This window comes from Diceros bicornis, chromosome 28 (assembly GCF_020826845.1).
Source record: "Diceros bicornis minor isolate mBicDic1 chromosome 28, mDicBic1.mat.cur, whole genome shotgun sequence".
Classification (NCBI taxonomy): domain Eukaryota; kingdom Metazoa; phylum Chordata; class Mammalia; order Perissodactyla; family Rhinocerotidae; genus Diceros; species Diceros bicornis.
The window spans coordinates 35,798,054-35,825,560 of NC_080767.1; the positions used below are offsets into that span (position 1 = coordinate 35,798,054).

Consider the following 27,507-nt stretch of genomic DNA (forward strand, 5'->3'; position numbering starts at 1 on the left):
GCCCACGGGAGCACCCAGTGTTTACACGTCTTGTTAAGGAATCAAGGGGCCGGCCAGGTGGCGCAAGCGGTTGGGTGCGCATGCTCCGCTGTGGCGGCCCTGGGTTCGCCAGTTCGGATCATGGGCGCGCCGGTCCGGATCCTGGGCGCGCACCGGCACACCGCTTGGCAAGCCGTGCTGTGGCGGCGTCCCATATAAAGTCGAGGAAGATGGGCACGGATGTTAGCCCGGGGCCAGTCTTCCTCAGCAAAAAAAGAGGAGGGTTGGCAGATGTTAGCATAGGGCTGATCTCCTCACAAAAAAAAAAAAAAAAAAGGAATGGAGGGCAGCAGCAGAGGAAGTAAGAAGAGAGCAGAGGGAGAGGGTGTTGGGGAAGAGGGCGTGGCCACTGAGACCAGTGCTGCTGATGGGTCCGGAAGGCAGGAGTGAGGACTGATCACTGGGTTTAGCCACTTTAAGGTCAGTTGTGACCTTGGCAAGAGCCTTTGGGTGGAGTGCTCCTGATGAAACCCTGACAGAGCATTAGGATCACTGGAGAACAGGAGGAAGGGAACGGAAGGCAAGAAGTAGCCGCAGTCTATCATCAAGGAGGATTAGGGATCAAGCTAGTCTTGTATATTCTAGGAGGAGAGCCATGACATCATGGAATGACCCAGTAGAGAGGGCATGTGTTGATTCTTGTCCACTGTACCTAAGGGCCATGTGGTTGAGTGTACAGTGGCCACACCAAGGCTGTAACCTCAAGGCCGCACCCCTAACCTGTTCTCTGCTACCTCCAGCCAGTGTGTCCGCGATGTCCAGGGCAGCCCCATGTGTGGAAAAGCTGAGAAAGCATAAACCTCCATCAGCTTAAATAAATTAGAGCAGCGCTTCTCCGCCTTCAGTGCACGTCCCAATCTCAACCCACAGGTCTGGGCGGGGCACCTCTAACAAGCTGACGGTGATGCCCACGCTGCTGCTGGGGATCTGAGCAGCACGGACAGGGCACGGCTCTGTGCTGGAATGCTGGGCAGTGTGAACAAGGGTGGAGACGTATATGCGTTCCAAATACAACAGGTGGAAAGAGTGGCTTACAAATTATCTGCTCCAGCTCATTTTGTAAGAGAAACGGAAGCAATCACACTAAAACAATACCCGTGGCTATTTTGGGTGATTCTGTTCTTTATGCTTGTCTGTGTCTTCTTATATTTCCTTAATATTTTTATTCATCCAGTCAAATCATATTTTAAAACAACCAAAGCCGGCCTAAACCCCAGAGCGGCTGGCTCCGAGCTGCCCCCCACAGAACACCCCGGAGAGGAGGCCGGGACTAGCAGGGTAGGTGTGGGTCTGCTCCGCTTCAGCCTGGAACCCTTGTGTGACGGGGTGTCATCCCCATTTGTGGAAGGAGGTGCATGGCTCAGGATAAAAGCTCCCAGAGGGTGGGGTCTTGGGGGGCTTTACCCCAGGCGCCTAGCGAGTGCCTGGCACCTGTGAGTCTCAAATACCCGAGTGAGTCAGCCAAGGGCCCACTGAGTGGATGATTGAAGAGGCTGTGGAAACCGGAAGGGCCTTTACCAGCTCATCTGGACCGGCCCTCCATGTCACCCTGCAGGCCACGGAATGGGTTTGTGACCTGGCCTCTTTTTGACCAAATGATTTGGTGAAACACAGCTCTTTCCCCCAGCAAGCTCCTTGATTCCTAGGTCAAGGGCGCCTCTGTGTCCTGCCCCTGCCCCCCAGGGCTCCTAGCCTGGGAGGGCCAGGGCAAAGGGCCCTAACAGTAAGGAGAGGTGGGCTGTGATGAGGGGGCTGGGAGAGAGGCCAGATAAAGCCAGCTCCGCTCTGCAGGAAGCCCAGCCCAGGGGCTGCAAGTCTCTGAAGTCCCCTCCCCCAGCGGCCCTCCTGCCTGCTCACCTTTAACCTCCGCCCAGTTGATATTTAACTCACGGGAGATTCTGACTAGTCCTGCACTCCCACAACCTGCCAGAGAGGTCCCTGGGCAGATCCCAGGATGAGAGCGGGAACCCATCAGGTAAGACCTTCCTGCACACTAGGGGACCCCCTAAGGGCCATGGGAATGGGAGAAGGCCAGGTTTGGGAATCCCCCCCAACTCCCCCTCCCCTCTCTGGCCCAGCTGGAGCGCGGGCAGAGGGGCCTTGGCAGAGGTGCCACCTGTGAATCACTTCGTGCCCCAGCTGGTTGGAGAGCGGAAAGCCCAGGGATGAAAGATGCCAGGTCCCTGGCTGCCTCCTGGCCAGTGGCTGCAAAGTGGTGGCAAGCAGCTATGGAGAGGCCGGGCCCGTCCAGGTGTCCTTTCTCGGCTAAAACTGCCTCCTTCCAGGTAGGAGAACGTGGTGACCTTGGGCAGGTGGCCTGCCTCTCTAAGCCTTGGTTTCTTTCTTTTGTACAATGGGTGTAAATTTCCCTCAGGGGCTCTGAGGCCATCAGCAATGATGTCAACCCCACACTTTGCAGGACCCCAAGGGAAAAACCTTGTCACCATGAGTCTTGTTCTAAAGGCCTGGGGTGGTCCTCACAGCCCCACCTTCCACCCAGCTGGAGGCTCCATAGAAGCCCTCATCCAGTGTGGCTGCGGGCAGCTCTTGAGGGGTCTCTAGAGGAGACCAGACAGCATGCGTGGAGGGTGGCACAGGCCACCTGAGGGTCCTCGCGGGGCCGGGCACGTTAATGTGGTCTGTAGACTGGATTTCATCTAATTGAACCCTCAGGACTGCTCCCTGAGGAGGGGTTGTTAGCTCTATTTAAATAATGGTGATGGTGATGATGATGGTGGCCACATGGCCAGAGTGCTTCCACCTGCTGGGCCCTGTGCCCATTGTTATCTGCATTTTATAGCCCCGAGACCATTATTATCTGCGTTTTATAGATCTGGAAGTTGCGGTGAAGAACAGTTAAGGGCTTAGCTCATTAAAGATTCCTAACCTCTGCTTACGTGGGAGCCCTGGCTCTGAGCTCAGGGCCCAGGACTCTCTGTCAGCCTCACCCAGCTCTCTGAGGTGGCGCCATTGTGACCCCGCTCTACAGATGAGGAGGCAGGGCTCGGGGAGCTGAGGAGACTGGCCGAAGGGCCAGCTGGGAAGCTGCAGAGCCACTCCCTGGCCTTCCAGCTGGTCTTGGGCGGAGACCGGCTAGAGCTGGGCTGGGCACTCCGGCCGGGCTGCAAGAGTATGCGTGAGGAGGTCTGGGTTCCCGTCCTGACAGACACTAGACAAGTCGCTGAGCCTCCCCAAGCCTCGGTTTCCTCCTCTGTCAAATGGGCGCCACAAGACAGAGCCTCCCTCCCTCTCAAGACTGCAGTCTGAAGCCCAGGCAAGAGCTGTGAGGTGCAGCAGCTCTCCCAGCGTTCCTTTGGGCTGCACACAGGCCAGGCCATGCCTCTCCAGACCCTCCAGACAGACGGAACTTTCTGCCTGGCAGCAGTGGAGGGGCGGCCCCAGATGCCAGGGGTGGGAGCAGTGGCCCCTTCAAGGTCATCCAGACCCTCTCACTTCAGAGGCCAGGACCCTAGAGAGGCGAGGTGACTTGCCCAGGGTCACATGGCGTGGGTTCCCTCACCGGCGGAGAGAGAACCGAGGGCAGCCCCCGGGGACTGAGGAGTATTGGCATTTCGCAGGGCTCCTCCCTGCAGTAGGGCCTCCCTCTGAAGTAAGAGCCAGCTCAAGGCAGAGCCCAGTTGACCAAATGACCAGGTCACTCACAGGGCACAGGGCAGGTGGGGGCGGGGTACAGAAGTGGCCTAGGGGTGGAGTCTAGGGCCTGCTACAGACCCCTGTGAATGACTAAGCCATTTCCCCTAATAGGGCCTCTGTTGCCTCCCCTGAGAAATGGGTCCTGGAATAGAACTTTCCTCACAGGGTGGGAGTGAGGTTAAATGAGACAGATGTGCGTAAAGGTTTCTGCACAGTGCTGATGTCTAGCAAGAACTCACATAACTATTATCTAAGAAAACTCAAGTTACAAATGAAAAAAATTAGCCAGGGATTCCCAGTCTTAATCGGAGGGGCTAAATCAATAGCCACTGGAATCAGACAGAGCTGGGACTGAGCTGAATCTTGCTCTGCCACTAGCTGGTGACCTTCGCAGGTGGTCCTCAGTTTCCTCATCTGTAAAATGGGCTTCGCACAGCACCCAGCAAAGAGGGGGCTCAGTAAATCTTTCGTTCCAGGGAGCAGGTGCCAAAGACAATCGTGGTTGCAGAGTGAGATAAATTGAAAAACAAATTCCACACGTTTTTTTCCCTCTGAAAATCGGTAAGAGAGCTGCTCTCAGGTTTGAGCAGAGAAGGCCTCAGCCAGCTCAAAGAGCATTCAGGCGCCTGGGGAGGAGGCAGGACTGAAGCCAGCCTTTCTGTGGCCTGGCCCACCACATGGCCCCGAGCCACACGCCTGGTGCCCTCCGAGGGGCCCTCTTGACCGTGAGGGGGGACCCCAGGAACATCCGGGGAGCCACACCCCTGACCCCTCGCTGGGCCTCAGTGTCCCCAGCTGCTGAATAAGAGTTGGTCCAGAGGAGCTCTGAGGTGCTGGCCGCCCAGTGTGGTAGGAAGCATTCATTCTTTTTCCCAGTTGCACATATTCCCAGGGGAAAAATAAAATACATATAAGCAAAAGGAAGATAGAAGTCACTTCTAACCTCAGCACCCAGAGGGATCACAGTGACCATTTAGGGAATAACTTCCAGGCTGTTTTCTAAATTATAATTATTTTAACAAAAATGGGATCCCATTATCCATATTGTCCCATCAACAGGTTTGTTCTCTTAACGGTCTTCTTATATCGCGTTTCATAACACTCTTTAAAAAAAAGTATATTTTGAAATGCTAATACAATCACGTAGTTCAAATGCCAAAGGTTCAAAAGGGTAGATGGTGAAAAGAACGTGGCGAGGAGGTGACGTTTGAGCAGAGACCTGGAATGACTAACAGTGGGTCATGGCAACGTCTTGTGGAAGAACGTTCCAGGCAGAGGGAACCACCAGTGCAAAGGCCCTGAGGCTCTGTCATGCATTCAGTCTGTGTGACCTTTGGCTGGCTGAGTAACCACTCTGTGCCTCAGTTTCCCATCTGTATAATGAGGTTAATCACAGTACTCCTAAAGCTGTCGTGAGGATTAAATGAATACCTTTAATGCTAAGTGCTCCTAGGTGTGGACTTTCACGAAGGTGGGCATGAGCTTGGTGTATTGGAGGATCAGCGAGAAGGCCAGTAGGGCTGGAGTTGATGGTAAGAGATGGTAAGATGAAAAGTTTGGATTTCATCCTAAGTGCGGTGGGAATCTACTGGAGAGTTTTAAGCAGGAGAGAGACAAGATCTGATTTTCTTTTAAAATTATCGAGAATGGTTGTAGGGATCAAGAGGAACAGGAACAAGGATTCTATAGGGTGGACCAACAGTGGCAGCCTGGACGGGGGCTGGCCTGGAAGGAAGGCAATGGCTGCTGGAGAGGCTGTGTGGTGGTGTGGACAGGCCTGTGGATGAGTGGGGTTTGGGAGGTGAGGGAGAGGGAAGCCCAGGGTGGGGCCCGGCTTTAGACTCGAACAACTGAGCAGGTGGTGGAGCTGTTTCCCAAGCTGGGAAGGCCTGGAGAGAAGCGGGGTTCAGGGCAGAGATGTAAGAAAACGCGTGTTATGGATCTAACCAGTTTAAGATGCCTGTAGATCTCGCTGGGGGAGAGGTCAGGAGGCCGCCAGATGCTCATGTCGGTAGCTCAGAGAAGAGGAACATCCGAAAATCAGACGTCGTCCCAGACCCGGGACAACAGAAGGCCCCCTGGGACAGAGCGGTGTGATCCCTGGGCCCTCCAACGTGAAGATGTTAGAGGAGAGAAGGTCCGGTCAGCAAGGTCCACCCAGCAAGGAAGGAGAGGACCCGGGGAGGGAGGCGTCCAGGAAGCCAGAGAACAAAGGGTTCCAGGAAGGAGGGCGTCATCACCAAGGTGGAGGGGGATAATGGGGCCTGGGGGCTCTGAGCCCAGCTCAGTTGTTTCCTTGGGGTCGTTTTTAGAAGCGGAATTGTAGGGTGAGAGGGAGGCCCATTTTCAAGGCCCGGTTGCCCCCCTAATGAACTAAATCCTTTAACACCTTAGTAGCCAGAGTCAGGGCAAAGATTAGGAGAGGCTGCTCACTGAGGACAGGGAGTTCTGTCTAAGGCAAGTCTTCTCTCCCACTACAGAAAAATGTTTCCTTGTGGGTCACTGGACGTAAATAGATATTCAGAGGTGGAGGAGTCCTTATGAAGTCAGAGGGTCAGAACCCTGGTGGTGCCTTCAGAAATGTACCCTCCCTTCTGAATGCTAGGCTTCTGCACAAACCTGCCAGTGAGCTTGAAACTCCCCTGGTCTCCACAGCACCCTGGGTGGGGGCGAGGAAGGGGCAGCTGGACCCTGCTAGGATCTCTGGGGTGTGGAGGCCTTTGGAGCTTCTTGTCCTCATCGAGATTCTCCTGGATAGCCCCAGAAATTATGGGCTGGGACGAGCTCATTTCAACCCTCGCCCTACTAAGGAAGAGACTGAGAGTCAGACAGAATCAGAGAGAGAAGCGAGTTGCCCAGGGGCACCCACCGCATGGACAGCAGAGAGCCAGGGGGACCAGATAGATGGGTGGTGGTGAACAGGGGCAGATTTAAAAGTTAGCAAATCGGGGTTTGAATCTTGGCTCTGCCACATATTGGCTGTGTCCCCCTGGGTGAGCTGCTCACCCCCTGCAAGCCTCCACTTTGCCACCTGTAAAATGAGGATAATCTCTAATTCACATAATTCTCATGAGGATGAAAAGAGATCACAGTGCCAAGTACAGGAATAGGCTTAATAAATGTTAGCTGAAAGCAACCCACCGGAAAAAGCAAAGAAGAAAAACATAGGGAAGGGTGTTTCAGGCAGAGACAAACGTGAGCCAAGGTTCAGAGGTGGAAGAGGCCAAGGCCTGTGCCTGACGTCTGTGCCAGCTGGCAGGGACAGTGCCCTGCGGTGGTGGGTGAGGCAGAGGGTGGGCAGGGGCCAGGCCACAGTGGGCTTGTGGGCTTCATTAATTCTGAGGACATGATGGGATGAGAGAGGGGGGCAGTACCTCAGGCAGATCTGAGTTTAGAAAGCCCACCTGGGCCCTAGCATGGTGTCTTTGCTGACTTGCTGTGTGACCCCAAGCTGCCTCCATCCCTTTCTGGGCCTCAGCCTCCTGCCTCTACAGCAATGAGGGTGGCTCTGATCAGGGTTTGCAAATATGTGTATTCTTTTGTGAGTTTCCTTCTTTACTGCCCTCTCCCCGGTGGACAGGGCGCTCCCTGAGCAGAACTTTGTCATCTGTTCCCCACACTGCCCCCAGAATCCAGTGTCCCCAGCACCCAGCCCAGAGTCTGTCACAGAGACAATTTCTCATCAAATGAATGAGTGAGTGAATGGATGGATGAATGACATCCTTTCCCTTTGGGAGGGCGGAATCCCACAGTCTCCCACTCACCCTCCACATACACCCGCAGATCTGCCTCCAGTGGGGGCACACTGGCCCACCTGCCAGTTTCCCTTCCCTCTTGCTTTTTTCCCTTCTCTCCGGACAATGGCTTTGTTTCTATTGTTCTTTCTGGAGAGTGAGAGTACCTTCATGGTGGCGCCGAAAGGCCAATAGTGGTTCTCCAGGTATGCCATGACGGTGCCTCTGATTTTCTCCTTTATACATTTCTCTATTTCCTTCTACGAACAAATGTGATTTTTCAAATAAAAATCAATGATACAAAGAGGTAAGCAGATCGTAAAGGAAATACAAATGGCTTTTAAACATAAGAAAAACTGCTCAGCTTCCTTCAAATAAAATAAATGCAAATGATAACTACCCTGAGAATCCAATTTTCCACTTGTGCAACTGGCAAGGATCCAAGTTGGCTAACTGTCTGTGTTGGTGAGGAAATGCCTGCCTCATGCCCTGCGGGGGTGGAAACAGGCCCTGCCCCTCCGGAGCACAATGTGGCAATATGTATGAAAGTGTCAAATGCAAATCACCTTCGACCCAGCAGTTGTACTTCTTGGAATTTATCCATCAGATATGCTCATTCATGGAACAAATGAGGGGAAGATCTTACCCATTGCAACATTGCTTGTGATGGCAAAATATCGGAGACCTAAACGTCCATCAGTAGGAGACTGGCCAAGTACACAACAGTTACTCCACACCAAAGAGTACCGCGCAGCTTCAAAACAACAAATGAGACAGTGGGGCAGCTCTTATGTAATGACACAGCCCAGAATAAGGTCCAGGATATAAAGATACGTGGAAAAAGTACAAGGCAGACTCGTGTATATGGTCTGCTGCTGTCTCTGAGTAAAAAGGGCAATCTATATATATTTGTATTTGCTTATAAATGCATCAAATATCTCTGGAAAGATGACAAGAAGCATAACTTTGCTTTGGGGGGAGGGGGATTAGGTTGCTGGGACTGGGGTGGGAGGGAAGCTTTTCACTGTAAACCTTTTGGTACCTCTGTCTATTTGAATGATATCATGTAAAATCCATCCAAAAAATATTAGAATTTAAAAACAAAATAAAAAGTAAGGGAAAGTTTGAATAAGGAAAAGAAGATAAATCTATTTTACTCCCTCCTCCCCCTTAAATGTGTGCCTACAAATTTCCCAGTGTCACTGGCTATGAAAATTGTCCTTGGAGTCTGTGGAGGAAGCAGAAGTCCAGGAGACAGGTGACCTGCCCAAGGCCACTGGGTGGCTTTGCCAAGGACCCAGTCACCACTTATAATTTCCTGAACAACTAGGATGATACCAGATAGGACCCCTGGAATTTTCTGTGTTGTTCCTTGCCTTCCGTGTCTGTTCTAGAGAAGGCTTGTAACAGGCCAGAGGGGAGAATTGACGCGGACTGCTTTGCTCGTGGCAAAAAGAAAGAAATCAGTTAAGATTCAGGGATGTAGGCAAGTGGGGTTTTCCACCTTATATCGGAGGAGGGAATCTCCCTCTTGGGATCTCATTTTCTCTGGGATCTCGTTCTTGGAGGAATGGCCCAGAGCTCCAACGCCCCCTGTTACATCTGAATCAATTGAGGTCACCAATAATAGGTGGAGAAAAAATACTTGCCATATAGAGGACAGAATTGAGCAGTAATAACTATGATACCCAAAGTGCTTTTATAATTGACAAGAAGGGGGTGAACAGACATTAGGAAAATGCGCCAAGGATGAGTGAGGCAGTTTATGGAAATAAATGATGGAAAGATGCTCAAGTTCACTGCAGCCAGGGAAATGCAGAGTAAGAATGAGAAGGTCCTCTACACCCAGCAGTCTAGGGGATATTCTGGGAAGGGGGTGTTCTCCTCCCACACAGTTGGTAGGATGTGAAGTTTACAGCGCTGGGGGAAAGGAATGCAAACACCCCTGGACCCAACTCTCCCCCTCCATGCAATCTCAGCCCCAGAAATAAAAGCAACCCCATAAAATCACATGCTCTCCATAGCAGCAAAACACTGAAGGTAATGTGAATGCCCTTCAGCAGGCAGGCGGGGGATGTGTTATGGTACTGCCACTGCCCCTGAGTTAGTGGCACCCCCCCAGTGGGGGGGCAGGAGGGAGGCACAGAGGCTAGGAATAAGGACGCAGGGACCAGAGTTCAACTCTTGACTTTTGTGACTTGGGTATGTGCCTTTATTCCTTTGTGCCTCAGTTTCCTCACCTGTGAAGGATGACAATACTAGTACCTGTTTCATAGGGTTGTGATGATTAAATAAGCAACTATGTGCAAAGTATTTAGTGTCCAGTTCAGAGAAGTGCTACTTAACTGTTTGCTAAATAAATGTCGTAGAGGGATCCCTAAAAGCTTATTGGTGAGGTAGAAAGTTACGACGCAGAAAATATTGTCATCTGCATCGACAAGGCCCTATAGATGTCTAGGTGTGTCTGTGATTTCAGGAGCATAGAAAACTGTGGGACACATCCTTGGCTGTCGAGAAGGATTACCATAGGAGGAACGTGGGAGGGGTAAGCAAAAGAAAAACACTTAAAGCTTCTATATGATCATTTTTAGGCAGTTATTAAATTATATACATGTATATGTATAGAGGAAGTTTCAGTGATTTAAAAAAAGGAAGAAGAAGGAAACCAACAGAGAAAATGACTTCTCTATCTCCCACAGGGCCAGGATGGGGGTGCCCCAGCAGTAATGTGAAGAGCAGAAGTCCAGCCAATGACAGATTCTTCCCAACACATTTGTTTATTTCAAAATCAAACAATCTCTGATAAATATTTACCCCCAATGCCTGCCGGAAAGAGGGAGGGAGGTACTGAAACCCCATCAGTTGTTTGAAGGATTGCCTTTTATCTGTGGGAACTTCCCTAGAAAGTGCTTTGCAGCAACCTCCCCCACAACGTGCACGCGCGCGCGCACACACACACCCCCCTTTCTGGACCTCGCCTGTAAAAAGGGAATCTCGATGCTAGTTTTTCCGCGCTAGCAGTTGGGGCCGAGAAGGTCTTAGACAGGACAAAGTTCAAAAAACTCCAGGAAAGAGGGTACTTCTCACCCATAGGTAGGACAGATTACTGTCCCCTCCCCAGGTGGCCCTCCAATCCATTCTCCACATAGCAGATCTTCCAAAATGCAAATCTGATCTTGCCATCCCTCCTTAAAACCATTGTATTGTCATCCAAATTTAACCCAATTTTTTTTTTATCAGGCTACAAGGTCCTGCTGGATCTGGCATCCTGGCACATCCTGGAAATGCCGTGCCCTCGGGTGCTTAGTTCTTTTTTCTTTTCACACACTGTTCCTTCCCTTTGCCTAGAAACCTCTCCCCCAACCCCCAAGGCCTCAGCCAAGATGTCGCTTCTTTCAGGAAGCCTTCCCAGGCTGCCCAGGGCCGGTTAGGGGCCCTAGTAGCGTAGGCGCCTGGTTTTGAGTCTATTGCCCAGCAATTGGGCTGTCAATTCGTGAGGACAGAGGCCGCATCTCTGCAGCCTGCGGTCTCTACGTTGAGTCGGGATATTTCGGGGCCGGGATTCAATGACCTCCATAAGGTGTCCGATGTCTGTCATTCTATCCCAGCTCGGAGCTGGTTCAGGCCTGGAGCAGAGGCTGAGGGCTGCTGACTAGGACTGGCTATTTCCAGGAGTGCGGCCGGGTCCTTGGGAGGATGATGGTGCAAAGAGTGCGTGTTCCTCTAAGGCCGAGGACGCCGCCGGGAGCGTGCCCCTCAAAAACATGGGCGAAGTCCTCCGACGCGCCCGGGCCTGCCCCTCACAAGGATGGCATCCCGCGAATTCTTATTGGTGCCAGTGGGCTTCTTGGGCGGCGCTGATTGGCGGAAGGCGGCGTCGGGGGCGGGGCGAGGCGAGGCGGGGCGGGGCGTTTCCCGCCCGGACTTAGAGTACCGACGCCCGAGCGGCGACTATGTCGCGGGCACGCAGCCACCTGCGCTCCACTCTCTTCCTGGCTGCGATTTCTCCGCTCAGTGCAACGACCCGGTTCGGGGCGCGGCGAGGGTTGAGCGCGTGGCCCGCGCCGCAGGAGCCCGGCATGGAGTATCAGGTATCCGGCGGGCTGGCGGGCGGTCGTGCGATGACACGTGGGCCGGGCCTGAGCCACACAGCATCCGGGCTCCGGCAGCTGAGGGGATCAGGAGCCTGGGACTGGGGGACTTGCGGGGCGGGGACTTCCTGGAGGCCGGGGGAGGGGACAGGGACCAGGAAGTTGGGCCCAGGCTGCTGGATCTGGGAATTCTGAGGCTGAAGTGTCCCGCGTTAGAGAGTGGGAAGGGGCGCCCGGTGATAGGACCAAGAGGTCCAGTGGCTCAAACCGGGGTTCTGGAGTTCTAGTGTCTCCGGAGTCGCAACCAGCAGTTGGGAGGGGGGGATGGGAAGGGAAGGGGACTCAGGAGTTCAGACTTGAGAGATCCAGGAGTAGAGATCTGGGGTTGGAGTCTCCAGGATTCAGGAGATGGAGATCCAAGTGCCTGGAATTAGGAGGCAGGCAGGAATCGGGCAGTGGGTGAGGCAAGAATCTGGAAAACAGAAAATTTCCGCCTGGCTCTATGCCAGGAGCCAGTTGCCAGAGACCAGAACCTGGTCCCAGACAGGCAGGTGGCACCGGTTTGATGGGGGTGGAGCCTCCAACCAATTATTGAGGCCCTGAGAGGAAATAAACAGCACCCCACCCTTACCCCCAGTGTGGTCTCTCCTGAGGCTCTACCTACCTGCCTTCTGGGCTGGATGAACCTGAACACACCCTCCTCCCTCCAGGTCTCCTTCTCTTCCCTGTCTGCTTGCTTCAAGCAGCTCTTCTCTGGGTCAGAATGTGGAACCCCAGTCCTCGGGGTTGGGCATGGAAGCCTCCAGGAGTTCCTGGTTCCAATTCTTCCAGTTCTAAGACCCCAGCCTTCTGTGGTTCTCACCCCAGTAGGGGCCCAATATAGTGGGGGAGCCCAAACAGGAAGCAAGGTTAGCCCCGTTAGTCTTGCTCCTGCTTTGCCTGGCACTCCCTGGGTGGGGCTGAACTGCCCCAGGCTGCCATTTTTGCCAGAGCTGGAAAGATGCCACTTCTTTCTTACTGGTGCCTAACCTCCTGGCTGGGGCAACAGGGCTGGCATGCTGGTGCGCTGGGTGCCTCTGTCCCTGTGGACCCCTAGTGAGCCTTAACCTGCTACCTGGGGACTGTGGTTGCCAGGATGCTGTGCGCACACTCAACACCCTGCAGACCAATGCCAGCTACCTGGAGAAGGTGAAGCGCCAGCGGGGTGACCCCCAGACACAGCTGGAAGCCATGGAGCTGTTCTTGGAACGGAGTGGGCTACAGGTAAGGTGGGCGGGGACTGTGACCACGCCCACTCCTGTCTGTCTGTGAGTCCTGTGGCTGAGGCAAGGACCTTGTCTTTGTGTCCCAGGTGGAGGACTTGAACCAGCTGAACATCATTCATGTCACTGGGACTAAGGGGAAGGTGAGCAACAGGACCCAGGGGTAGGGTGTCCATGTGGTGGGTGGTGGGGTGGCGGGGTGGTGGGGTGGTGCGTGGGCCTGCCCAGACAAGACCTTTCCTTTCTAGGGTTCCACGTGTGCCTTCACTGAACGTATCCTCCGCAGCTATGGCCTGAAGACGGGATTCTTTAGGTACTGTGGTGCAGAGGGATGTAGTGTCTCCTGGCTCTTGGGGGGGGGGGTGCTGTGGAACCCGCCAGCACCTCAGGGCCAGGGTCACCCCCAGGAACTCAGCTGCCTGTCTCTCTGCCCCGTGTTTATTCATTCAACAAACAGTCAATTAGCACTTCCCTTACTGGCCCGAGTTTATAGCAGTCTTTAATTTTCATAATGAAAAAAATTGGGGAGAGGGGCAGCAACTTGAATGTATAAACTAAATACATAGATGGGATAGTCAGATATCTTTTTATTAACTTAAATTCCATATACAGTTTTTAAGTCACGTAGAAATACTTATCAGTTAGGACATCTTGCAAAAAGGAGCAGAAAATCTGCCTCATAATGGCTTAAACAATAAGGGTAGTTTACGACGTCCATGCCGAGGCCCCTGCAGTGGGCAGCAGAGAGGAGCCCTCTTGCTCTGGCAGCCTCAGCTGCTGCTTTCCCTCAAGGCAGCACCCCCTCTTGGTTGCACTCAGGCATCTAAACTCACACCAGAGGATTGGGGGGGGTGGCTAGACATGGGTCCCTCTTCCCTGAGCTATACATGTTCTTCTAAGCCTGTCATGGGTAAAGCAGCGGGATTAACGTGATGGTTAATTGCTCAGGATTTGGTCCCTGGGGTTAAGGCATTTAAGATTTTTGCCTCCTTTTATTTTACCAGTTCTATCAAGTGACCTCTGTAAGCATCTGAAACCAGCTGACTGAGGTCATTTCAGGCCAATGTGTTTTCCCTAAACAGTTCTTTGTTCAAAATAAAGAAATGGAGAGAAAAGAGTCATAATATGAGAGGGCCTTTGAGGAGTCAAATATAAGCCAACAGTCTCTCTTCTAAAATAATTTTTGGGGGGCCGGCCCGGTGGTGTAGTGGTTAAGTCTGCACACTCTGCTTCAACAGCCCGGGGTTCACAGGTTCGGATCCCGGGCACAGACCTACGCACTGCTTGTCAAGCCATGCTGTGGCAGGCGTCCCACATGTAAAGTAGAGGAAGATGGGCATGGATGTTAGCCCAGGGCCAGTCTTCCTCAGCAAAAAGAGGAGGATTGGCAACAGATGTTAGCTCAGGGCTAATCTTCCTCACCAAAAAAAAAATAATAATAATAATAATTTTTTTGGTTAAACACCCAGCCTTCAACTTGGGCCCATGTGGCCTCGTGGGCCAGCCCAGGGATGCAGCTTAAACATGGCAGATGGGGCCTTGCCCTTGAGGGCTGGCACATGCACGTTATGCAGGCAGAGACTGGCAGAGTGACTGGTGGGTGTGTGATGGGGAAAGCACAGCAGGCTGTTGGAGCCCGGAGAACATGCCTGACCAGCCTAGGGGGGAGCGTCCTTTCTCCTTTCTGTAGGAGGGACCGTCTCAGTTGAGACTGTGGAGTGAGCCAGGTGAAGAGAGCGGGGAAGGGCAGGTGCAAAGGCCTGGAGATAGAAAGGGGTGGGGGGGCTGGAGGAACTGAAAATAGTCCAGAGGGCTGGGGCACAGGGAACTAGCAAGGGATGTGGGGGAGGTGAGGCACAGAGGCCAGTGGCATCCGCCCTCCCGGGGCCTGGGAGGCCGAGGTGAGGAGCTGGGACTCTTTTGAAGGCAAGGGGAAGCCACAGAAGGTTTTCAGAAGGGCAGTGACACGTTCAGATTTGTATTTCCAAAAGATGGGTCTGACTGCGGGGTGGGGAAAGGCCTGGGGAGCTCAGGAAGGGGAGTCCCGATGACCCCAGGTCTCCCGGCAGCTCTCCCCACCTGGTGCAGGTGCGCGAGCGGATCCGCATCAATGGGCAGCCCATCAGCCCCGAGCTCTTCACCAAGCACTTCTGGCGCCTCTACCAGCGGCTCGAGGAGACCAAGGTGTCCATGCAGGAGGGCTGGTGGGTGGGCAGGGTAGGGGGCCTGGAGTGGGTGGATAGACCCAGAGGGCGTTGCATGTCCCAGGACCCCATTTCCGCAGAGCAGAGGCTGCAGGAGCCCCGGGCTCTGACATGTTCCCGTCCACAGGATGGCAGCAGCTGTGCCTCTATGCCTGCCTACTTCCGCTTCCTCACACTCATGGCCTTCCACGTCTTCCTCCAAGAGAAGGTGCATGCCCACACCCCAGAACCCTGTGTCTGAGGCTTTGGGGAGGGAATCTCAGCAGGCTGAGGGGCTTCCATGAGGCATCTGGGCCCCCCTGTGCCCCCTGCCATGCCCTCTGTACTTCTGCAGGTGGACCTGGCAGTGGTGGAAGTGGGCATTGGCGGGGCTTACGACTGCACCAACATCATCAGGTGAGGGTGGCTGTTTGGGCAGAGGGATGGTGGCCAGGATCCCAGGCAGCCTGGGCGGGGGGCGTCATGGCCCTTTCGTCTTCCCCAGGAAGCCTGTGGTGTGTGGGGTCTCCTCTCTTGGCATCGACCACACCAGCCTCCTAGGGGACACAGTGGAGAAGATTGCATGGCAGAAAGGTGGCATCTTCAAGGTGACCAGTCAGCCCTGGGGAGGGGAGATACATGGACAGCCTGAGCCTGGCCCTCAAGGCTCAGGGAAGTGGGCCTGGGGTAGGGTCCTTGTACCGACTCAGGATGAGGTCTTGGGCAGCAGCGGGGTCTGAGTTCTTGTCTTGGCTCTGTGTGTGACTGGAGCAAGTTGAGTCCCTTTCTGGCCTTAGTCTGCCATCAAGAGGTTCCCATAGGTCCTACAGGGGGAGGCTAAGTGGGCCGTCCAGACCCAGGGATGTGGGGGCCAGAGATGCGAGGCATCTCTCTGTCTTCCACAGCGTGGCGTCCCTGCCTTCACCGTGCTTCAGCCCGACGGTCCCCTGGCGGTGCTGAGGGACCGCGCCCAGCAGATCTCAGTGAGTCTGATTGGAAGTGCTGGGTGGGGGCAGCTGGCTGGGGAGGCACTTGATCCTTTTGGGCCTCAGTTTGCTCATCTATGCAGTGAGGGCCAGCTGCTCGTCCAGCTGGAGCACATCTTGTTCTATGAGCAAGGCTTGGAGGGCTCTGGTTGGTGGAGAAATGTGGAAGGGCTGATGGTATCAGGGAGGGCCATCTGGCCAGGGTGGCAGCAGCAGCTCCCCTGACCAGCTGCTGCCCGTCTCCTCTGCAGTGTCCTCTCTACCTGTGCCCACCTCTGGAGGCCCTGGAGGAAGGGGGACCCCCGCTGACCCTGGGCCTGGAGGGAGAGCACCAGCGGTCCAATGCCGCCTTGGCCTTGCAGCTGGCCCGCTGCTGGCTGCAGCAAAAGGACCACCAGGGTAAGGGGGCAGGGGGCATGTGGAGTCTGCCTCTGAGGGTCCTGAGCACACTCAGTGTGCACAGGGCGCACAGCCCACCTTCCCCCCTCCCTTGCCCCCCAGGCATCGGGGAGCTGAAGGCATCCCGGCCGAACCTCCAGTGGCAGCTGCCCCTGGCACCCATATTCCAGCCCACGTCCCACATGCAGCACGGTGAGTTGGGCCTTTCTGCCCAGCTAGGCCCCTTCGGATGTTTCTTTCATTCTCCTGTTTGAGGACTGGGGCAATTTGAGGTAGTGTCCAAGAGAAAGGACTCTGAAGTCAGTAAGCTTCATGAATTCTCTCTGAGCCTCAGTTTCTCCACCTGCCAAATGAGATGATAGGACCCACTGTGAGGTGGTGACGTCACTAGGAGACTGAGCCAGAGCCTGGTGGGTATGGGATGAAGTGCCCAGCCAGTGGTAGCTGGTGTTACTGTCGTCCTTGTCATCGTCATCATAAGACCATAATGTTCTTGAGGATGGTGATAGTGTCAGGCTTCTTGCTTCCCCCAAAGCTTTCAGCACACAGTAGGTGCCCATGGCTGTTAAACTCCTTCAGCAAATGGTTCCAGTGTGCTGACTGTGTGCCAGGCCCCGTGTCCGGCCTATGACAGTCCTGGAGCCAGGTAGATCCCGGATCACGTCCCGGCCCCAGGACTCACTTGCTCTGTGACCTAATCTCTCTGAGCTAAGGGCTCTCCTTCTATAACATGGGAAAAATATAAAATAGCAGCCCCTCTCAGGGCTGCCTGGAAGATTCCACCAGACGAGGTAGCCGAAGAGCTGCTCCCAGTACTGGCGCCCAGTAAGTCTCCTGGGCTGATCAGATCCTCAGAGCGCTCAGAGGGGGGCGCTGCGGGAGGGTCGTATGTACGAGCTGAGGACTGGGGTGGGAGCGGATACGAGAGGGCTTCCTCTCGGCGGCCGCTGGAGGGCTGCCTTGTCCCCCTCCCCAGGGCTTCGGGACACGGAGTGGCCTGGCCGGACGCAGGTGCTGCGGCGCGGGCCGCTCACCTGGTACCTGGACGGCGCGCACACCATCAGCAGCATGCAGGCCTGCGTGCGCTGGTTCCGCCAGGAGCTGCATGGTCGCGAGAAGCCGGACGGGTGAGCGGCGTGCGGGGGCGGGGCCTCGGACGGGGGCGGGACTGAGGCGGGGCCTCGGAGAAGGGTGCAGCGGGACTGGGCCAGCGGGGGAGGGGCGGGGCCTCAGGGGAGGGGCGGGGCCCACGGAAGGGGGTGGGACTGGGCCAATGGGGGCGGGGCCTCGGGGACTGAGGCGGGGGTGGGGGCGGAAATCGGGACCCAGTCGGAACTGGGCCAGAGGGCAGGGGCGGGACGCTGGGACCCAGCGGGAGAGGACGAGGAGGGCGGGAGTGAAGTTTCTGGAGGAAGGATGGGGCGGGGCCCGCGGAGAAGGGGTGAGAGGCGACGCTCTCTGACCCCACTCTTCGCCCTCTCGCAGTGGGCCTGAGGTGCGTGTCTTGCTCTTTAACTCCACCGGGGACCGGGATCCTGCGGCCCTGATGAAGCTGCTGCAGGTGAGGGGCCGCCTGGGGGGCGGGCGGCAGGCAGCCCAGCCCTGGTTCTGGCTGTCTGGACCCCATCGGTGCCTTCATCCCTGAGCCTCCGGTTCCTCATCTGTAAAATGGGGCTGATTCCCCCCTCCCCTGAATTGTACTGGGGATTAAATGTAAAGGCATCGGGCACATGGGGAAGTCTAGTCACTGCCCTCATTCTTCTCCGTGGTCAGACTCCAGCCCAGGGTTAAAGGGAGGGCCAGGTCATGGTGTAAGGTGCAGGCTCTGGACTCAGTTGTTGTGGCCCTTCAACCACTAGCATGTGACCCTGGACAAGAGATGGCGTTTCCCTGAGCCTCAGTTTGCCTCTCCATAAAATGGGGGTGCGACCAAGGATACCTGCTGCTTAAGTTCAGTTTAAGGAGTCACTGGGCTCTAAAGCATGCAGGGGCCCTTCTCTGCTGGGGAAACTGAGGCTGCCCTAGGCTGTCAGGGCTGACTGGCTCCTAGGGGTCATCTCCCATTTCACAGACCAGAAGGCTGGGCTGTTCTTCCTATCCAGAACCTCTCACTTGTGCAAAGCCTTTTCTCCAGCCTGGATTTGGGGCCGCTCAGTAGTGGGGTGACCTTAAGCAAGTGCCCCCATCACCAAACTTCTCTTTCCCCATCTGTACAGTGGGCCGTGGCTTTGCGTCCCCGGGCCACAGGCCAGGCAGCGTATATTGAGGCAGACAGGGGGCCACTGAAGTGCTGTGCCTGGGTTTATGCAGCATCACTCCAGTTCAGCCGGCATTGGGGGGGCATCTCCAGAGGTGGGCTTGGGGGGTGCTGTGGGGAAGTTGGGGTCAGGGGCATCCTCTCAGGGCTCTGACACCAAGATTTTCCTTTTGGCCTTATAGCCCTGCAAGTTTCACTATGCTGTTTTCTGCCCCAACCTGACAGAGATGTCACCAACAGGCAACGAAGGTGAGAAATGACAGGTGTGGTCCCTGGGGGTGGGCAGGGGCCAGACGGCTCTGCTGTGTTGGTGACAGTGGGCTTCTGAACTGGAGGTCTGGGTATGGGTGAGATTTGTTTTATTGTATTAATATCCTTTGGTACATTTTGAATTTGTACTATGCAATGGCAATACTAAAAAAGAATTATTGGGGAAAACGTTTTTCAAAATGCAGGTTACAAGCCACTGATGGTTCTTGAAATCAATTTAGTGGGTCTCAACCAGCATTTTTTATTTTAAACAAAATAGAATAGACTAGAAAATATCAAGGTGCCTTGCTTGAAGTAAGGGTAGGTCCTGTTTTATGAAGATTCTGTTCCAGACAAATATGTGTGTATATATATATATACACACACACATATGTGAGTATTGGGTTGCCATTGTAAAATGTATTTTTTACTGTGGATCGTGTTCAAAAAAAATTGAAATAGTGTTGTCACAATTACAGCTTCCCAGGCCCCACATTAGAGTGTCTGGGGAGAGTCCAGGGATCTGCATTTCTAGATATTCTTATGCCCATGTGATGGTAGACCCTGTCCGTTTTATAGATGATGGCAATGAGGCTAGGACGCAGAGATGTGCTCAGTGGGTGGAAGCCCCAGCTTTGAAGCTAAACTGCTTGGCTCTGCTCCTCACCTGCTGTGTGACAGTGGGCAAGCCACTGAACGTTTCTGAGCCTCAGTTTCCTCATAGCATGCATTGTGAGGACTGATGATACACATAAAGGGCCCAGCATTAAGCAGGTGCACACAGTGTGGCTGCCCCTCCCTCATCCCCATCCCCCGCACTGATGTGCCCGTCCCGGTGCCCTGCAGACCAGCAGAACTTCATGGTGACGCTGGACCAGGTGCTTCTCCGCTGCCTCACACACCAGCAACACTGGAGCCTCCTGGATGAGGGGCAGGCCAGCCCGAACCTCTGGAACACCCCCAGCACGGAGCCTGGTGCGCCCACATCCCTGCTGCTGGCACCCCGCCTGCCCCACCCCCTCAGCACCAGCTCCCTTGTCTTCAGCTGCATCTCCCACGCCTTGCAGTGGATCAGCCAAGGCCGGGACCCTGTCTTTCAGCCACCCAGTCCCCCACGGGGCCTCCTTGCCCACCCTGTGGCAGGCCACGGGGCCAGCGTGCTCCGTGAGGCTGCTGCCATCCACGTGCTGGTCACAGGCAGCCTGCACCTAGTCGGGGGTGTCCTGAAGCTGCTAGAGCCCTCCCTGTCCCAGTAGCCGAGGCAGTGCGGTTGGAGCTGGGGCCTCCCACACCTGCCCCGCGTCTCTCCATGAACTTCTATATTAAGTGCCTCTTGTTTCCTGTTTTCCTGATTCTGTCTAGACTGGTCCAGGGGCCTGGGCTCTGGGCAGTGGAGTAGAGGGCTGGTAGTAGGAAGCTGAGACTGGACATCCTGTCTCTGAGCCTAGGTGCCTTTGGCTTCTCTTTCCCTCCTGGTTGTAGCAGGCCTGACGGACGATCCAGCCTATCTCCCTCCCACCCCCCCTGCTTCCTGCCTCAGGTCCAGCATATTGTATGAGCTGCCTGGCTGGGCCGCGGGTCCTGCCAGGTGCTGGTTGATAGATTTTCTCCTCCCAGTGGCCTTCTGGGAAAGGAAAGGGTCCCTGCCTGGGGCTCTCTGGGGACAGAGGGTGGCTGGTGTGCATTAAAGCCTTTAATTTTTTTTCAAAAAAGAAATGGCAAAACATTTGATTGACTCGTGACTTCTAGCTCCCTTAGCAGATGAGGGGGATGGGGGCTGCAGCTGGTACAGGAAATGGATTGTGTAGGAGCCCGGGCTGTGTGGCCTGGAACACGTCCCTCCCTCCCTCAGAGCCTCAGGTGGCCTGTCTGTGAAATGAGAAGACTGGACTGGTGTCCCTTGACCACAGGCCAGGCACTGCTTTGCAGACCTCCTCGCAGAGACCTTGTGATGGAGAATTATCTTACCCATGTTACAGATGTGGAAACTGTGGCTGCCTTAAAGGAGCCATGGGACCTGCCCACGGTCACACAGCCAATAAGTGGCAGGTCCAGGATTTGAACCCAGAGTTGTCACCCCTTGCCCCCATTTTAGGGGCCCCTCCCCTTCTCCCAGCCCAGCCCAGCACTGGTTTCATGGTCTGATTTATTGGTGGTGAGTATATAGAGGTGGGCCCAGGACAGGCAGCCTGGCTGCTCCCCATCCGCTGCCTTCCTGATAGCACAGGAGGGCGGGGGTCTCCATGTGGCAGTAGTAGGAAGGTGCTAGGCTCCCTGGTTCCCAGGCTGGGCACCCTTAGGTTTCTGTTTCCTCTGCCAAAGTTGTGCCAGTCCAAGCGTGGATGCTGCTGGGGCCAGATCTGGTGGCTCCGGGCTGGCCCTCTTCTGTTCCCATGGAGGAGGCGCTGTCGGCCTGGGTGGGCTGGGCAGAGTCTGTTTTGAGTTCTCACCTCCCGCCCAGCGCAGGTCACCGAGTGCTGGATCCGGGTTAAAATAACAGGGACTTGGGTTTCTACAACAATGTGGACATACAGGGCAGTGGTCTCTCTCTCTGTGGTCCTGGGCAGCCGCACCCCAGGCCCACTGGGTTTGAAGGTTCAGTAGGGTGGGGTGGGGAGACCCCAAGGTGTTCCAAGCTGGTGCCCCGGCTGGCAGCAGGCCTCTGAGAGGGAGGCAGGAGGGGCGGCTGCAGAGGGCATGGTCCATCCTTGGTCGAGTGGAGGGGCTGGGGTCCCAGGGTGAGTTCATGACCAGTGGTTCCCAGCTGGTGGCTGCTCAGTCTCTCCTGCTGGGCGAGGGCTGACTGGGTGGCCCCCAGGGCTCCGGGCTGGGTGCTACGCCATGCTGCTGGTGGAGCAGGGGGTGCTCTGGGTGCTCCCGATGCTGTGGTTGGTGCTACTGCTCTCTGAGGAGGCCGGAGCAGCCACCGCCACCACGGGCTCCCGCTTGCTGGGGGGACCTGGGGGCAGGGGCGGAGGGCAGGGGCGAAGGTCAGGGCCCCGGCCCGGGCTCCCCACTCCCTCAGAGGCTTCGCCGGGCTCCCCCAGGTGGTGGTGGAGGGGTCCTGAGCACTCCTTGTGGGGGCCTGGGATACTCACGTGTGTGCGAGTAGATGTACCAGAGCGCGGCGGTGAGCAGGGCCCCAATGAGGAAGGCGCCAAAGGTAATGCCCAGCACAGCGGGCAGGACGAGAGTTTTACCTGTGCAACCAAGGGAAGGACGGCTGCAGTCAGCACTGCAGCCTCCCACCAGCCCCCATGCTGGCCCCTACCCTGTTGTGCTGGCCGGGAGCACAAGTTTTGGTGCCAGTTCAAGCGCAGTCACTGACCCTGACTTCTCTGAACCTCGGTCTCCTCATCTAGCAAATGGTTCATCACACCCATGCCTGGCACGAAGCTATGATGCTATGACCATCCACTCAGGCCTTCTGGGCCATGCCTCTGCCTCCCAAGGCTGATGGAGATGCATTTTAGGGAGGACAGATGGTATAATCTGAGCAAAGAGTGAGTAGGGCCTGCGAGTCCAGAGCCTGCCCCGCCTTGCTGTGTGACCTTAGGTCAGTCCCTGCCCCTCTCTGAGCCTTTTGCCATGGTAGGGATGGGCCAGAGCACCTCTGAGGGCTCTTCAGCTCTGCTCTTGGGTTTTCCAAAGCCTCATTCCTTCCACACTCCTGATTCCTGTGTGACTACAGGCCAGGTGGCCTCCCCTTGGGCCTCTAAATTCCCATGCATGCAATGGGGTTATTAGCCCTGCTCTCTTGGTCATGGGCTGGGAGTAGGGGCTCCATCCTGGCCCAGGTCAGGCAGCAAAGAGAAGGGTGCCACCCCACCTCTGTTCTCTGTGTCAGGCACTCTTCTGCCTGGTTGGAGCCTGGGCCCAGGGGGAACTAACAAAGAAGCCAGAGGGTGCTGGGCTGAAGGGGGTGGCCTCCACACTGGGGGCCTTAAGGAAGATGAGGGCAGCACCACCCCCAAGGTGCCTTCTGTCCCATCCAGACTTGACTCTGGAGGCCCCATCCCCCGAGCACGGTCAACCAGCAACCATGGGGATGGAGAAGAGCCAAAGGCCTGGAATCCTGTCCCACAAGGTGGCCAGAGCACAGGCTCTCCATCTAGAAGACGCAGCTGTGGATCCTCCTCTAGGCTGCTGGGAAGCCCCTCTCCTGAACCCCTCCTCCCTGGGGTCCTCCCTGCTGTGTGCCTAGGCCCCACCCCTCTGGGCCGTCCATGGTGGCCAGCTCTGACTCAGCCACTGGAACCCCAGAGAGACCTAGAGGGAGCTCACCAGGCATGCCAGGGCTGACGATGTTCAGGTGCATGGACACAGTCTTGTGGACTTCCTGGGGGAGGAAGAGAGAGCGGTGTGTGACACAGCCTTCAAGAGGAAGTTCCCAGGCTTACTCCCTGGCTCCGTGACCCTGGCCTGTCACAGCCCACCCTGTGGCCTTGCCTTTGAATCCCTACCACTTTCTAGCTGGGAGCCTTTGGACAAGTCCTGGGAGATCCACACTGTGGGAGGGTGTTGGGCGGACAATTCTTGGCTGCTACTGGAATGTTTGCTGTGAGTTCCTGGGAGGCCCCTGACTCCCATGAGGATTGTGGTGGCCGTCTGTGCTGCATCCATTACCCTTGTGAATGCCTTGGAGAGATGAGCCAGGTCAGCCCAGAGACCTCAGGCTCACTGTGGCTGGAGAGGGAGGCCCACTCAGGAGTGGCTCCAGAGGCTTCTCTAGGTTCATACAGCTAGAGAGGTTTTTAATGCTGGAGAGCCTTCTGTGTGCAAGGGTCTGGGGATGACCGCGTGAGTGTGTCCAGGGCTGAGTGCCTGAGAGTGGAGATCCACTGGACGGTGAAGCGTTGTGACCAGTAAGTGCAGAAAATCAGAATGTTGCGGCCTGTCTTAACCCTCTTCCCTGATGGCTCCTGTTTACTGAGATTACACTGGCGATCACACTGCATGGATAGACGGGTGGGTGGGTGGATGGATGACTGGGAGGCATGGCAGGAGGATAGCTGGGATGGTGGAAGGACTGTGGACGAATGACGGGGTGGGATGGTGAGAAGTACTGACTGATGAATGGATGACTGGATGGGATAGCGGGAAGATGCGTAGATGACTGGGCGGGATGGTGGATGGACGGATGGATGGTTGCAGCTGCATATCCTACCAATGTCCAAGATACAGCAAAGCCATCAGAAGGCCGTAGGGTAGCAGAAAGAGCGCCCCTGGTAGCTAGAAACCACATGCCTGACTGTGGCTCTGCCCCTTGCCAGCTAGTCCCACATCCTCCTTGGCTATCATGTCCTTTCCTGGAAACCTCAGATCCAGGAACCACCCTTGAAGCTGGGCCTGGCCCAGGCCCCCACTCACCAGGGACCAAGTCCTGGCACGCAGGGCTATGGTGCAGCTGAGGGTGCCAGTCTTGGGTGTGGGCACCATGTAGCCACGGAGGAGGAAGCTGAAGCGCATGTCCCCATCAGGGCTCGGGGGCAGCAGGCTCACACAGCTGCCCTTGGCTGCCTGGCTCTGGATGAGTTCCACGGACTCTGCGTCGGGCCCCAAATCCAGCTGGCATTTGTCCAGCTGGAACATGAGCTCCGGGATCAGTGGGGACACGCTCACCTGCGTGGGTGGGGAAGGGGGACGAGGCATGGTCAGTTACCATTAACCCTCCACTCTACCTGCTCTTGTGCAATAAGCTGGATTCATTCTAGAGTTCCAGCCTCTAAGCCCTGAAGATGGAAGGAAAGTCATGGCCTGCCTGGAGCAAATAAGGAGGAGGTGACATGTCAATCATTTCTGTCTCTCCCCTCCACCGTGCACCATGCTGGCTCCCTCCTTCCTCCGGGCAGTTAAATTCTCATCTTCTCTGGACTAATGTGGAAAGAAAGGCCCTGAGAAAGCCCAGGGGCTGGCAGGCCTGAGAGGTCAAGTCCATACCTGCACAAAGCCCTGCTGGCCCAGCTCGATGGTGTTGGAGGCCTGGAGGAAGTGCTGGCTGAGGTAGAGGCCCAGCTGGAAGGAGAGGCTGTCCATGTTGATGCAGTGCACCTTTTTCTGTGGGAGGCCGGAGGAGACTTGTCAGTCTGGGTGGCACCCAGCCAGGAAGGGGAGGGGCGGAGGTGGGAGCAGGAGTCGTGGTCCAGAGGAGTTGACTGACTCTCATCCTCACCATTTTAAAAAAAGCTAATGTTTATCAAGAACTCACTCTGCACCAGGCCTGTGTGAAGGGCTTTCCATGCGTCACCTCAGTGACTGCTCATAAGCACCCCCATGCCCGGGGCGGGGGGGTCCTTTCTTATGCCACTGCTTGACCTTCTGGCCCAGAAAGCTTACGTGATTTACCCAAGGCCACACAGCCAGTGTGTACTAGAACCCTCTGACTTAAGAGGCTGAGAACGTAACCCTAAACAGTACTGCTCTTGTTGTACAGAAGGGGAGACTGAGGCACACTGCAGAAACATGGCTTGCCAGGATCAGGGCCTGAGTTTCCTGAGGCCTCCTCCCTCCCAGGCCAGGAAGGGGCCCCGGGACCCCGGACCAGAAGGGTTGACACCGTGACCATCCATCTCACCCGCTGCGGTGACGAGCTTGACAGGAGGTTGACGACCACCTGCAGGAACAGAGCCAAGGAGCTGGTCAGAGCCAGAGAGGACCCCAGAGGGAATCCCACCCACCACACCCAATTTACAGGGATGGGGAGACTGAGCCAACCAATGGCTAAGCTTGTCTTGTCTTCCTACTGAGCCCCACACCCCACTCTCCCAAACGCCCCTCAGCCTGGAAGATCCAGAGGCTCAGCTGGCCTGATACCTCTCCCGCCCCAGCTCTTACCTCATTACTGACCACATTTTCCGTCACTTCCATGCCACAGTTGGAGTAGGTGCTGTGCAAGACAAAGTGGTCATCTCTGTCCTCAGCCTGGCAGCTGGGGTCCCAGAAGGTCAGGCTCACGATGGTGCACCTCAGAGTCTAGGCCAGGGTTGAGGGGGCACCGTCAGGAGGCACCGGGCTCCCTGAGGCCTGTCCGTCACAGCCCAGCCCCAAGGACTGACCATAACCCGAGAGTCCCAAATCACAGCCATTCCCCTGCTCCCCTCTCCATTTTTGCTAGATTTCATCATCATACACCATTTAAGACTTAATATTTTTCCTAAACTTGACTCACTTTTGTCCTCAGCCTTGTCCTAAGCAATAAGATCTGTAACATCATGAATTTGATTTGCTACTTATTATATTTCTTCTAATAAAATAAATGCACAACTATTAAAATTAAAAATGTTCATTGTAGTGCTACATATAATCATTGCTCACAGTCCCAGGGGCATGCAGACCCCACCAACATAATCCGATCTCACGACCTATAGCCTCTTAGACCTGGGATCAGCAAACTTCCTTTAAAGGGCCAGATAGTAAATATGTTAGGCTTTTGGGACCATGTGGTTTCTGTTGTAATTACCAATTCAGCCATCATGGCCTGAAGGCAGCCATAGACAATATGTAAATGAATGAGTGTGGCTGTGTGCCGATAAAACTTTATTTACAAAAACAGGCAGCGGGCCATAGTTTGCCATCTCCTGTCTTAGAGTAATCAAATCTTAGAATTTCTCAGTCACACTTTTAGGATCAAAGAATCTCGGAGTCTTAGAGTCGAGTGGACTGTTGGAAGTCCCACTTGAGTCCAGGTAACTCACATCCACTCCTCCAGAATGCCACTCCTGACTGCTACCGCCGCCCAGCTGCCCAGGCCATCTTAGGAGACATCAGCCCACCAAATCAAAATGGCTCTGAGTGAAGCCCCAGGGATACACGGGCCCGGAATTCAAACTCTGCACGCTGACTACATTTCATAAGTCGATGAGAGGGCAGCGTGCTCTGTTTGGGCTGAATCTGTTCAGACACTTTTCTTTCTGTTTTCTTCTATACAGACATATGTGCTCAGAGAAAAATGTGTGGATTTTGTTTGTTTGTTTTTTTAACAAATGGCATCATACTGTCCTTCATGCTGTGGCTTAGTTTTCTTGCCAAACAATAAATCATATACATCTTTCTGTGTCTATATTTATAGATCTAGCACATTCTTTTTAGCTGCAGTGTCATGTTCCAAAGATTGATGGATTACAGTGTATTCATCCAGAACCCTTGGGACTGGGCAGCAGTAATGCCCACCATCGCTGGTCACTGTACCACCTCCTCCACTTCCCAGACATCTGCTGGGCCAGGCGGAGGCAGGGGAGGAGGGGGAGATGGGCAGCAACAGGTGGAGCTTCATATAGGTCCCTAGTCTCCACACCCCAAAACACCTCCACAGGGACTTACCCACAGAGTTAAACGTCATTCTGAAAAATCCTTGAGAACATGGATAATTTTCTATTTTATTTTATTTTATTTTATTTTTGGTGAGGAAGATTAGCCCTGAGCTAACATCTGTTGCCAATCCTCCTCTTTTTGCTGAGGAAGATTGGCCCTGGGCTAACATCCGTGCCCATCTTCCTCTACTTTATATGTGGGACACCTACCACAGCATGGCTTGATAAGTGGTGCCTAGGTCTGCGCCTGGGATCCGAACCTGTGAACCCCGGGCCACCGAAGCAGAGCATGTGAACTTAACCACTATGCCACTGGGCCGGCCCCAACATGGACGATTTCAAGG

The 27,507-nt window shown here is 55.1% G+C and overlaps 2 protein-coding genes across 3 annotated transcripts in view; one reads left to right on the forward strand and one right to left on the reverse strand.

Moving 5' to 3' along the window:
- Positions 1-1,978: 1,978 nt before the first annotated feature.
- FPGS (folylpolyglutamate synthase) lies at positions 1,979-20,580 on the forward strand. Of its 2 annotated transcripts, XM_058524128.1 has the most exons (16): positions 1,979-2,014; positions 2,118-2,324; positions 12,653-12,781; positions 12,870-12,923; positions 13,029-13,093; positions 14,850-14,964; positions 15,112-15,192; positions 15,319-15,380; positions 15,469-15,571; positions 15,869-15,946; positions 16,201-16,348; positions 16,451-16,540; positions 17,325-17,475; positions 17,834-17,909; positions 18,788-18,854; positions 19,701-20,580. In XM_058524128.1, exons 1-16 carry the CDS (start codon positions 1,994-1,996, stop codon positions 20,108-20,110), a joined length of 1,857 nt encoding a protein of 618 aa, XP_058380111.1. In that variant the 5' UTR covers positions 1,979-1,993; the 3' UTR covers positions 20,111-20,580. The 2 variants fall into 2 exon arrangements, with proteins under 2 accessions (XP_058380111.1, XP_058380112.1); XM_058524129.1 differs by lacking the exons at positions 1,979-2,014; positions 2,118-2,324 and adding an exon at positions 11,355-11,518.
- Positions 20,581-20,983: 403 nt separating this feature from the next.
- ENG (endoglin) overlaps positions 20,984-27,507 on the reverse strand; it is a 31,281-nt gene continuing 24,757 nt past the window's right edge. Inside the window, exons 9-15 of the mRNA XM_058524127.1 lie at positions 25,689-25,826; positions 25,429-25,467; positions 24,795-24,911; positions 24,225-24,476; positions 23,139-23,193; positions 21,953-22,054; positions 20,984-21,813 (exon numbers count right to left, since the gene is read on the reverse strand). Of these exons, the coding sequence (XP_058380110.1) occupies positions 21,689-21,813; positions 21,953-22,054; positions 23,139-23,193; positions 24,225-24,476; positions 24,795-24,911; positions 25,429-25,467; positions 25,689-25,826 (828 nt within the window). The 3' untranslated portion in view covers positions 20,984-21,688. The remainder of the gene's footprint in view (positions 21,814-21,952; positions 22,055-23,138; positions 23,194-24,224; positions 24,477-24,794; positions 24,912-25,428; positions 25,468-25,688; positions 25,827-27,507) is intronic.